At 43.7% G+C, this 13,172-nt stretch overlaps 1 protein-coding gene across 2 annotated transcripts in view; it reads left to right on the top strand.

The window, feature by feature from the left end:
* The window catches only part of AKR1A1 (aldo-keto reductase family 1 member A1), a 43,978-nt gene that overhangs the window by 10,237 nt on the left and 20,569 nt on the right, over nucleotides 1–13,172 (top strand). For both annotated transcript variants that reach the window (XM_084636881.1, XM_084636880.1), the window contains exon 2: nucleotides 6,172–6,267. In XM_084636881.1, coding sequence (XP_084493007.1) covers nucleotides 6,178–6,267 — 90 coding nt within the window. In that variant the 5' untranslated portion in view covers nucleotides 6,172–6,177. The remainder of the gene's footprint in view (nucleotides 1–6,171; nucleotides 6,268–13,172) is intronic.

Genomic DNA, 13,172 nt, shown 5'->3' with positions numbered 1-13,172 from the left:
TCATTGAGTCTATAAAAGGAAGGGGAGAGGGATGCATTGTGCTGCCCGGTTTGTGCATGTGGGTACCTGAGGTTAAACTTTGTTCAAAGGGGTTATTGTAGTGTAAACTAGAGTGATGGCAAAACTGGAGAGCTAACCTCTGAGCAAAAAGAAAAGGAGGACTTGTGGCACTAACAAATTTGTTTGAGCATAAGCTTTCCTGAGCTACAGCTCACTTCACTGTAGCTCAGGAAAGCTCATGCTCTAATAAATTGGTTAGTCTCTAAGGTGCCCCAAGTCCTCCTGTTCTTTTTGCGGATACAGACTAACACGGCTGCTGCTCTGAAACCTCTGAGCTGTGGAGTAAGAGGGACCCAGTGCTACAAAACTATGGCACCTCTGATTAGAAAAATAAACCAAACTCGTGGACTTCCCACCAGCCCCTAAAAGAAGTGAGATGTAAAGGAAGGCTTTTAATTTACATCTCTCGCTATTAGTCATTATAGACCCCCCCCCCCCAAAAGCTATTCACGTTACTTTCCCATCACCTTTGACTCTCACCCCTTTGACTTCAGGTTTCCTTCCCGTGGCCCTACACACATGCACAGAGAAATGAACCCTGCTTGTCATACCCAGGTTTAACTGTGGTTTCTTAATTATACAGTAACTTATTGACAGACTCTGCCTGTTTCATTTTTGTCTTCATTGCTACAAAAACGGTTCCATATTTTTATTGCAAAAATAACTGCAGGCTGCTGGATGTCTTTATGCGTTTCTTTACAAATGGCGCTGACTTCAAAGCAAATCAGGTGAAGGGAGACATCTGGACAGAAAAATATTAGACTTTAACTTAGGCTTTTTCCTCCCCTTCCAGACTTTCTAGTTCTGCCACCTCTGTACCATGCAGTGTTAACATAAAACTGTATTTATGTGGAGTAGGATACTTTTGTACTTGTGTGCTATCAACAGTTACTGATTATGTAGGCATACCTTGCCCTCTGGGTTAAAGTTCTGAGTTCAGGGTGAATGTGAATTGTATTTATTAAAATGCAGCTCAACTAGAATGTTACTTATGCTACCCACCAACACAGTTAAAATTGCACACAACTCTGATTATACTTGGGTGTAAATAGAGAATTCTTTCCTGGATATCTGGCTGGTGAATCTTGCCCACATGCTCAGGGTTCAGCTGATCGCCATATTTGGGGTCAGGAAAGAATTTTCCTCCAGGGCAGACTGGAAGAGGCCCTGGGGGTTTTTCGCCTTCCTCTGCAGCATGGGGCACAGGTCACTTGCTGGAGGATTCTCTGCACCTTGAAGTCTTTAAACCATGACTTGAGGACTTCAGTAGCTCAGACATAGGTGAGAGGTTTATCGCAGGAATGGGTGGGTGAGATTCGGTGGTCTGATTTGTGCAATAGGTCAGAGTAGATGATCATAATGGTCCCTTCTGACCTTAATATCTATGAATCTGTCTTTTTTATGTATTTAGGTGATTAAAACCAAGTTCTGTTATTCAATTCCCATTTACTCTGAGTTGTAGATGTATAAAGGCAGAGTCCAAGGAGCAGGACATAGCAAAACATACCTTCTTTCATCAGTGTCCCAACGCTAAGGGTTCTACGTTGGGAAATTGACTGGAACAGCTATTGCAGAATAGCCACTGTAGAATAGTTTGTTCCAGAATAGCTATTCCAGTTAATTTCCCCATGTAGATGCATCTTGAGCTGATACTACATACTGTTCATGGATCTTTACAAGTAGATTATCTAGTGTGGGTATAATGCAGTATTGTTGTAGCTGTGTTAGTCCTGGGATATTAGAGAGACAAGGTGGGTGAGGTAATATCTTTTATTGGACCAACTTCTGTTGGTGACAGAGCTTGTCTCTCTAGTGTGGGTAGAACTTAATTCAGGAAGCGGCACTGTGGAACCAAGCTAAATAGCTGATCCCAGCAAAAGCTGAGGAAGTTAGCAGGCTTTGGAATGCATCCTGAAACATGATTTCCTTTAACAGTTCAACCGATAGGACATGTTGCAAGACCTTCCTCTTTGATAAAAATTTTTCACCATCAACAACATGCTATTTACGTGCCTCCTTTCTCCGCCCCAAAATCAAAGTTTCCTATAACCAGAAATTGTAGAAGAGCAGAAGGACTCCACAAAGTCCACTAGGAATTTTGCTATGCCAAACTTATACCCTCAGAAGTGCTTGGATACTATAGTGTAAAAGCACAATAGATAATCCTAAAATCTCTGTCCCTCCTAAATCAAAAACACATCTTGCACAATTGTTCCTCTTTCTCCAGCAACAGAAGACTACTACTCCTAGATGAAGCGGTGCTAAATCAGGCCTCTGGCCCTGTCTACACTGACACTAATAGGTCCTGCATGTAAAGTACAGATGCAAGGTGTTTTATCTAATCACCAAGCTTTTATTTCCAATAGAGTCCATGTTACAATTCAGCTTTTGGTGGGGTGGGCCACTCTCTCTTGAATTTTAAGGAACTGTGTCCCTTTCATTGGATCTCTGCCAGTAACTTCAAAAATTGAATAGAAAGAACAGGTGAAAGAAAAAGATATTTTTAATAATAAAATAACAGAAGTGTGGTAAGGAACTGCTGGGTCTTAGCTCCAGGGTGCATATTGTTCTATGTTGCATAGTTATTAAAAATTCATAGCTCTGTCTGCCTAACTTGTAAAACTCCTCATTGTCTTGCTCTGTCCATTGAGATGAGCTTTTCTAGATTCCATCTTTCTGAAGAGTCTCCTCCCTGTCTACCATCTCCACAGCAAAGGAGGCATAAAACACTGCCAGTCTGATCTGGTAGAGTTTTGTGCTTGCTCTGCATGGGTGCAAATAGCTACAGCTGGGTACAAGTTGCAGGGCAATGATGAACTGGAACCTAAAAATTTCAGCTTTGGGTCTGTGGAACACCTTACAGAATAAGTTTGTATAACAAGATATGGTTCTGCAATCATGCTGGTGAAAATAGGGAGTAACTCCATTGAACTCAATTTGGTTATCAATACCACTGTGAGATCAAAATGGCACTTTCTGCTTTGGATAGAATGATAGGACTAATTATGCATCTAACTGGGTTGCACAGCCTGCATCCTGCCCAGATTTCTTCATCTCTCTCTCTCATGCACACACTTACTCTTAATCAACACCCTGTGACCCCAAAGTTTTCCTCCCAAGGTGTACAAAGGGGAGAAGGGAAGGTACGATGTGCGTGGGCCTCCTTGTGTCTGTTCTGGTCCCCAAACTACAGCCCGGAGCAGGTAGTTTGGGCAAAATCAGTTACCCCTCCCCAAATGCACAAGTTATGCACCTGGACCAGTTGGTGGCAAGCTGTTAAAGCAGTAGGACTACAAGCTGCTCGGGTGCATAACTTCATCTTCTGAATAGGTGAAACGCCATATTTTTGGCTGCTGTAGGATTTGGCGTAAACTCTCCAGAAGCACTTTGTATTTAAGCCTGAAAAAATGGCTCTCTAGTTTCCTTCTACCTTTACTATTCTTACTACTAATTTCTGGGATGTTATGGAATCTCTCGTCACCTGAGCTTGTACTCGGTATAGGTGGCGCCAGGTTGCTGCATCGTGTACTCTGACACCCTAGGAAATCTGAAAGGTGATGTGTTGGAGCTTAAAGATGTGCATTCATTTTTTCCTTTTTAGTGCATGAAAGTGGCAAATACAGTATATCTTTCCATTTGAGGGCCTCTACTTAAAAAGACACCATGAGCAAATTTATGGCCAAAACTGTACACTGCTATAAACACTGATGTAAAAGAAAAGTCCTCCTGTGGGGAGAGGGGGAGAAATCTTTTCCAGTAAAATCCTCCTTTATAGGACAGTAAATCCCTTCTCGCCTGTGTAGTGGTAATGCATTTCCCTGTCTGTATCAAAATACAGTGCAATACAGATTGTTTCCTTGCTGTCTTTTACTTCCCTGACATAGGAGTTAAGTGCTTTCAGCAAATTTCAGGATTGGGCCTTTCATCATTTGGGAGGTCACAGAAAACATCCCCCAGTTAGTCTGCATGCAATGCTGTTAGGCCTCTGTTTGTCTGTGGTGTGAGAGACAGGAACCATATCTCTTGTATGGGCTGAATTCATGGTTTTTAAAGCAGTATAATAGCTTTATAAATTATGGACCAAGTCCTGTAAGCCTTTACTCATGTGAGTAGTCCCACTGAGTTCATTGGGATTAATTGTGTGAGGAAGGGTTTGCAGGATGAGACCTGTAATGTACATTTACATCCATATTTATAATCAGGAGATTAATCTTATGTGCACTGAGATATTCATTGCCAAAGGTGGTGGTCTCCCTGAAGAATATAGTGCAATAGAGAAATAAATCTTTTGACTTATACACTATAGTTCTTAAGTTATATAATTTTTGCAGCTCTGCAGCTGCCCAACAGATGTAAATCACATTGTGGAGAAAGGACAACAACAGGGAAAGGATAATGTTTTATTTTCCCTAGACCCTTTGGGAAAGATTTTGATCTCCTTTATGCAAGCATACCTACACCGGACTCAGTGGTGTTCTTCTTGATTTACACTGTCGTATGCATAGAGTTTAAGGCCAGAAGGGACCACTAGATCATCTAATCTGACCTCTTGTAGGTCGCAGGCCACCATCACTACTAGCACCCGTACACTAAATCCAGCAACCAAAAATAGAACTAAAAATTACAGACCAGAGGAGACTAAGCTACTGTAAGAACGGCCATACTGGGTCAGACAAGTGGTCCATCTAGCCCAATATCCTGTCTTCCAATAGTGGCCAATGCCGAGGTGCTTCAGAGGGAATGAACAGAACAGGCAGTCATTAAGTGATCCATCCCCTGTCGTCCACTCCCAGCTTCTGTCAATCAGAGACAAGGGACACCCAGAGTGTGGGGTTGCATCCCTGACCATCTTGGCTAATAGCCATTGATGGATAGTTTTGGCCTTCACAACATTCCCATGGCAACGAGTTCCACAGGTTGACTGTGCATTGTGTGAAGAAATACTTCCTTTTGTTTGTTTTAAACCTGCCATCTATTAATTTCATTGGGTGAACCTTGATTCTTGTGTTATGTGAAGGAGTAAATAACACTTCCCTATTTGCTTTCTCTACACCAGTCATGATTTTATAGACCTGTATCATATCCCCTCTGAGTCATCTCTTTTCCAAGCTGAAAAGTACCAGTCTTTTAAATCTCTCCTCGTATGGAAGCTGTTCCATAGCCCTAATAATTTTTGTTGCCCTTCTCTGTACTTTTTTCCCATGCTAATATATCCCTGTGAGATCCCTGTGTAACTCTTTGTAGTTTGCTTTGGACTTAACTATCTTGAGTAATTTTGTATCATCTGTAAATTTTGCTACCTCACTGTTTACTCCTTTTTCCAGGTAATTTATGAATATGTTGAACAACACTGGTCTCAGTACAGACCTTTGGGGACACCACTATTTACCTCTTTCCATTCTGAAAACTGACCATTTTTTCCTACCCTTTGTTTCCTATCTTTTAACCAGTTACTGATCCATGAGAGGACATTGCCACTTATTCATGGCTGCTTACTTTGCTTAAGAGCCTTTGGTGACGGTCAAAGACCTTCTTAAAGTCCAAATACACTATTTCCAATGGATCACCTTTGTCCACATGTTTGAGCCCCCTCAAAGAATTCTAATAGATTGGGGAGGTATGATTTCCCTTTATAAAAGCCATGTTGACTCTTCCCCCAACAAATCGTGTTAATCTATATGTCTGATAATTCTGTTCTTCACTATAGTTTCAGCCAATTTGGCTGGTGGTATTGATGTTAGGCTTACTGGTCTGTAATTGCCAGGATCACCTTTGGAGCTTTTTTAAAAATTGGTGTCACGTTAGCTGTCCTCCAGTCATCTGGTACAGAAGCTGATTTAAATGGTAGGTTACATACCACAGTCAGTAATTCTGCAATTTTACATTTGAGTTCCTTCAGAACTCCTGGGTAAACACCATCTGGTCCTGGTGACTTATTACTGTTAAATTAATCAATATATACATGTGCCACATGTCGAGAATAGATGGGAGGGAGACGTACAGTGGTGCAACATGAGAACGGAATTGGGACCTTCGGGTTTTCTTTTTTGCATAGAAAACGTAAGTTGTTGCAACTTTGTAATTATAATGAAAAATTAACTTTTGCTTTAGGTAAAAATGTCTTCTACATGTGACTTTGTTGTGCTCCACACTGGGCAGAAGATGCCTCTTATAGGACTGGGCACCTGGAAAAGTGAACCTGGCCAGGTAAGGCTTGCGCTTGCTATAAACTAGCGCTATGATTTCAATCTGTATTTGTGCCTTATGCGCATATGAAGCACTTTGATTTGATAGTCTTTCATGTATATGCAACTGAGCAGACCCACTGAAGTTAATGGAACTACTTGCGTATGTGCGAAGCATGTATGAACATGTTTGCAGAATTGGGGCATGAGGTCACAATTTGGCACCCCCTCCATCCCTGTTCAACAAAGCTCTTAAGCATTTGATTAATTCACATTGATGTCAATGTACAAAAGCTGTTGCTAATTTCAGTGGAACTTCTACATGTGCTTAAAGGGTCTGCTAAACTGAGGTTTAGAGAAGAAGGGTGGTTATTGGCTGAGGTACAATACTCAGGAGATCTGGCATCAATTCCATGTACTGTTACAGACTCCCTTTGTGAGTTTAGGCAAGCCACTAACTTTCTGGCCTGAGTTCCACACCTGCGAAATGGGGGTGGTAATACCTATTTTCTTCCACCCTTTGTCTATAATTCTTCTGGTCAGAGACTGCCTTTGGTAGGGTATATGTACAGCAGCTAGCACTGTGTGGTCTCTAGGCATACTGTCACCCTACTGGTAGTAATTCTTTGAAAGACAAGTTATTAAAATATCTGGACCACTGCATGTCAATACTGTAAGTGTTTGTTTTGTGGCTGCTGCTCTTGTGCTAAGATCTATTGGACTGATTCAAACTATTAAGAAACAAATGTGAGAAAACTGCAGCTATGCGTCTCTTTGGGAGGGAAAAGTGGAAACTCTTCCCCAAACCGACATACCGTGTTATTCTTCCATACTGAGAATAAAAGCAAAGAGAAGCTATTAAAAAAACTGAAAATCTTCCATTAGGAGCCATATTATTGTCAGGCTCCCTCTCCAAAGAGTTAACGTGACAGCATAATAAGGTTAAAAGAGGAAGCAGAAGAGTTAACATGAAAGCTAAGCCAACCTTTCTAACAACAAGAGTGAATGTACAGATCTGCTTTCCAGATTCATAGATTATAAGGCCGAAAGGGAGCAATGTGATAATCTAGTCTGAACTCCTATATAACACATGCCATAGGACTTCCCTGAGCTGACTCCTGTTTGAACTAGTGCATGTATTTTTGGAAAAATAGCCAATCTTGGCTAAAAAGATTCCAATGGTGAGAAACCCACCGCCTTTGACAAGTTGTTTTAATAGTTAATTACATTCACTGTTCAAAATGTGCCTTATATCTAGTCTGAATTTGTTTAGTTTCAACTTCTAGCCACTGGATTTTGTCAGACCTTTGTCTGCTGAATTGAAGAGCCCTCTGACAGATTTCTGCCCCCCAGGCATGTAGGCACTTGTAGACCAGGGGTGGTCAAACTGTGGCTCATGAGCCACATGCAGCTCTTTTACAGTTAAAGTGCAGCTCGCAGAGTCCCCCCAGACCCTCCACATTCTCTGCCTACCAGACTGCAGGGGCAGGGAGCTCAGGGCCTCCACCCGGTGGTGGATCTAGGGGCTTCTGCCAGAGGCGACTGGTGCTTGCTGTGAGTGGGGGGGGGCCCAATTTAAAGGTTCGCCCTCCCAACAGCTTGAGTCATGCCCCCCGCCTCCCGGCACACAACCGCTCTTGCCCTAAGTGGCCCCTCCCTGCCGCTCCCAGCTGTTTGCCGCTGGCCTGGAGCTCCCAGCTTGCTGGCAGGGAGAGGGCCAGGTGGCACCATGTGACTGAGCAGGGCCAGTAAACCCTGGCAAAAGGGCACGCGCTGTCACATGCCTCCCCATGTGTTGCCTCTGGCTTCTGCCCAGCGGGGAGGGGGGTCTCGGGGCTTCAGCCCCACAGGCAGGACCGGCTCTGGGCACCAGCAAAGCAAGCACGTGCTGGGGGCGGCATGTTTCCAGGGGTGGCGTTCGGGCCATCCTTTTTTTTCGGGGCAGTTGTACTCTCGGAGCTGCGCCACTTAGATGGGGTGAGGGCGCCGCACCCCCGGCCGCAGGGGGAGGGGAAGCCCCAGCCCCGGGATACTGAGCTGCTGGGGCCCAGCCGCTCCCTGGGGAGGAGAGGGCGAGTCCTGCCGGGGAGCCAGGGCTGCGCTGCCTCATCTGCGCACTGGCTGCTGCGCTGCCTTGTGCCACCCCTTATATTGGGGGCTTCTCTGTGTGGCTGGGTGGCGGGGTGGGAAGCCCTTGTAGGTGCTGGGAGAAGGTGACATCACTCCCTCCGCTTCCAGCACTGCCTGCAAGCCCCAGCCCCACCTGATCTTGGGGCGGCAAAAAACCTAGAGCTGGCCCTGCCCACAGGGCATGCCTGCTGTGGCTCAGAGCTTCAGCAGAAATGGGGCTGAAGCCCTGAAACCACCCTCCCAACAGGAATCTTTATATCAATTTCTCCATTTTTTTAAAACCTTTTTTGCTTCCTTATCTGCCATTTCATTGCCAGGTATCTCACCATTTGTTGGAATCAATGCTAGGTCATGTCTAAGCATACTATTTCTGTTGCCAAAAACAATGTTTCCTTTATTAGAATCACTCCTGCTTTCTAAGGTGTCCCTTTTAGTTGCCACTATAGCTGATAATGAAGGTAGAAAGAAAACAGCTGTGGTAGACCATACATCCCTTATCCAGTTAAATGCTAACATTTATTCCCATCAATTCAGCTGTCGTAATAGATATCCCTTTAGATTTCTTAACTCCAATCTCAGGGATGCAAACGGCTTCTCCCACGTCTTCCTGTTCTGATAGAAGAAGCAGAATATATACAGCCCTCTTTCCCAGAGCAGGTCCTAGTTGGTTACGAGAGAGGGGAGCCTTGCCCTGCCCTCTCTATAAGGCTTCTGGTCCAAGGCTCATAGGGGAATAGTAGAACAGGTTTTCCTCAAACAGAAACTATTCCCCCAGGACTGCTTCCTCTCTCCTCATATCTGCCTCTGCCATTTTCCTAGTACATCAAAACTCTCAAACCTTAAAAGAGCCATGCTACAGAACAGGGATTGTCTCTCACCCCCCAGGTCCCACGGCCCTTAAAGGGGACAGTCCACCCCTGTTACACTTATGCAATATCTCTTTGTCTGAAGAGCTCAAACTGTTTTATAGCTGTCTTGTCAGGTAGCATTTTAGCCATTTTACCAACTGAAAAAGTGACAGCATAGAGACTTGCCCATGACCACTTAACATCTCCGTTACAAAGCTGTGAATCAAACTCTGTTTTCCTGACTTCCTATCTTATGATCTAACCACTAGACTCTACTCATCCCAGAACAGATATAAGAAATTTATCAAAGTACTTTGAGTGAAAATTTGGGCATCCCGATCTTGGCTGTATGTCTCTAAAGGAACTAGGATTATTTTTGGATTGTAAACTTTATCTGGTGGTGCTTTACCCAAAGTAACACCATCCTATTAAATCTTTCAGTACGTTTCAAGTACAGATTTCTTGTGATCCCAGCTCTGCTAATCTTTCTAGTCCTTTCATTTCTATTCATCGCACACTGTCCCTGTACCAGCCGTGTGGTGTTTCATAGCCAAATCTTAGTTGTACGAAATGAAAGTGAAGCTGTAATATATAGTTCTGAGCTTGTTTTCTGTTTTTCAGTCTGGTTTTTAAATTCTTTGTTTAAAAATGCAAAAACATGTTGCTTCTCTTACCTACACAGCCAACGACTGGGGGTGAATTTGGTGTTTTGTGATGTTACCTTAGGAACAAGATGAGGAGATATTTGAGTGGAAGGGAGCACAACAGAGTAGCGTCTTATGAAATGACAGCAGGAATGAGATCAAAGATAAGTCTGTTCACCCAGTAGCATCTATCATGAAGAACATGAATAGCGTGGATTTTAATATGAGTGCCTGAGTAGCATTAACCCTTTCCTACCTCACCCTAGTCTTTTCCTTTGGCCTACAGTTCTGACTGCTGTTGTAGATGTTGATGAAGTCTGGATGTGTGCATATTTGATATATTTGTCTAGGATAGTATTAGAAGAGGTCTCTCTTTTCCATCACAGATGTCAGAAGGGCACACAGCACTGGCAGCCAACTGACGGTGGATGAGGCTTGGTAGGGAGAATGGATCCCAGAATGAAAGAGGTCAGCAAAATCTTGACGCTCCTGGAGGAAAGACTTCTTTGCAAAAATGATAGTCACTTAAAATAGATTTTTAAATTGTTTTCTTAGATTTGAGCTAGGCAAAGCTTTCAACCAGCAGCATTCTGTCCCAGCAAAAGAACAGACCAACCCGCATTGAGTGGGTTCTGCAGGGAAGGCATGGCCTAAGTGGGACTGAGAAGCATTGTTTCAGATGGAAGATAAGAAATTGGGGGAGCCAGAGAAGGAAATATGTGCCTTAGCCAAGCTGGCTTTCTGTGTGGTTTAAAACCTATCACAACACCAATAGAAAGCCTGACTGTGTTTTGGAAATGGCTTCTCTAGACTATTTGATTGTCTGACAAGTTACATTCATCATAACATGGTGAAGCTTTCTATAAAGCTACTGTACAATAGTCACCTCTATCATCTAGGCTCTTATAAGTATGTTTCACTGTGGTATCTGAGCACCTCTTAATTATTCCTTTGTGGTCTCACTCTGTCAGCAAACTGGAAATTCTAGTCACTCAAACAAGCAGTTCCTCCCAGTTAAAGTGTGCGTTAACTGTGGCAGAAGGGAGAAGGATTTGAATTAAATCCATTTATGGATAGGAGACAAATCTTTGTTTTTTGAGGTGTTCTAAGTTGCCACCCCTAGTTGGAGCTCTTAGGGTCCGTCTACACAGCAATTAAACACCTGCAGTTGACTGGGCCTCGGGCTGCAGGGCTATAAAGTTGCTGTATAGACATTCAGGCTTGGGCTGAAGCCTGAGCTCTGGGACCCCATGAGGGGGAGGATCCCAGAGCCCAGGCTCCAGGCCTAACATGAACGTCTACATGACAATTTTGAAGCCTGAGCCCGAATCAGCCGTGGGTCTTGTATTCTGGTGAAGAGGTAACCTTAGTTTCCTCATCTGCAACAAATGAAGGAACTCTGATGTAATAATGCAGTGTGACCAGAAGCCTGCATCTGACAATCATGTGGTCTTCACAATCAGTTTCTCCTTCGAGCTTACTCACAGATGGGAAATAGAACTCCAGGATTGCAGCAACCCTCCCCGGATGCAGAAAGACTGCCATAGCTTCCCCTAGAATCTGTCATCTCCTTTCTGAGCATTGGTCCAATGAGGTGGTTGAACGGTGGTGTGATATTACAGGAAAGCATTGGACAGCCCCTTCATGATGGCTTGGAACCGTGCAGATGCCTGGTTACCACTGTGATAGGGGTATATAAATATCTACATAGACTTCACCTTGCAGTGGGCTGAATAGAATTGGTGAATTGCAAATATGACAGTGGATCCTGTAACAAGTCTGGACTCCTGAGTTCTGTTCCCAGCTCTTCCACTGACTTACTATGCGACCTTGAGCAAACCACTTAACCACTCTATTTTAGCTTACCCATTGCAAAATGGGTTTAATAATATTTGCTTATCTCCCTCGTGGTATGGATAGGTTTTTGAGATCCTTGAGAAAGTAAGAACGGCCATTCTGCATCAGATCAATGGTCCATCTAGCCAATGTCCTGTCTTCTGACAGTGGCCAATGATAGGTGTTTCAGAGGGAATGAACAGAACAGGTAATCATCAAGTGATCCACCCACTGTTGCCCATTACCAACTTTTGACAGACAGAAGCTAGGGACATTTCAGAGCATGGTTTGCATTCCTGCCTATCCTGGCTAATAGCCATTGATAGACCTACCCTCTACGAACTTACTAGTTCTTTTTTCAACCCTGTTATGGTCTTGGACTTCACAACATCCTCTGGCAAAGAGTTCCACAGGTTGTGTGTTGGGTGAAGAAATACTTCCTTTTTGTTTGTTTTAAACCCGCCACCTATTAATTTCATTTGGTGACTCCTAGTTCTTGTGTTATGAGAAGGAGTAAATAACACTTTCTTTTTTACTTTCTCCACACCAGTCATGATTTTATAGACCTCTATCATATCCCCCCTTTCCCTATCTCTTTTCTCAAGCTGAAAAGTCCCAGTGTTATTAATTTCTCCTCATATGAAAGCTGTTCCATACCCCTCATCATTTTGTTGTTTCCTGCAGCAAGGGGAGGAACCCAGAGGTGGGTCTGATCTCCCCCTGAGAGTAGCTATGCACGGGAAGAGTAAGTCCTGTCCCTCCCCAGCCTGGGGACTAGCAGCTGGAGCCCAGGGAACAGTAGGAGCCCCTGGCTGGGGGTCGCCCAGTCATCTTCCCCCCAATAGCTAGATTGCACAGGGGAGGACTTATTTCACTATCCATGACACATTTTTATGGTCATGAATTTGGTAGAGCCCTACTTATTGTCTGTCCCTTTCCTAATGATTCCCAGCATTCTGTTAGCTTTTTTGACTGCCGCTGCACATTGTGGATAGTTCTCTGAAAACATCCACTCAGTGGCTCCAAGATCTCATTTTTGAGTGGTAACGGCTAATGTAGACCCCCATCATTTTATATGTATAGTTGGGATTATGTGCATTATTTTGCATTTATCAACAATGACTTTCATCTGCCATTTTGTTGTCCAGTTTTGTCCTTGGGCAAATAGCTACCTTTACTGCCACAGGTAGCCCATAGTTACAAGGTTTTTGACCCTCTAAATACTCCTGTCAAACCTGTTTCTCTGGAATGCTTGTTACTCTGACAAAGTGAGAACTAACCCTGTTAACCAGTTTTTCAATCAGATTAATTTGTTAATATTTGTACAGGGCTTTGAAAATATAAAGCACTCTATGGAGGTAGTGTGGCCTAATAGATAGAATGTTGGAGTAGGACTTGTCAGAGCCAGGAATAGAGCCCAGGTCTCAGACTGGCCTCCTGGATGACAGCAGGCAAGTCACTTCACCTTC

Source organism: Lepidochelys olivacea (genome assembly GCF_965140295.1).
Source record: "Lepidochelys olivacea isolate rLepOli2 genome assembly, chromosome: 8".
NCBI classification, from domain to species: Eukaryota; Metazoa; Chordata; order Testudines; family Cheloniidae; genus Lepidochelys; species Lepidochelys olivacea.
This window is presented reverse-complemented; position numbering and strand designations above follow the sequence as displayed.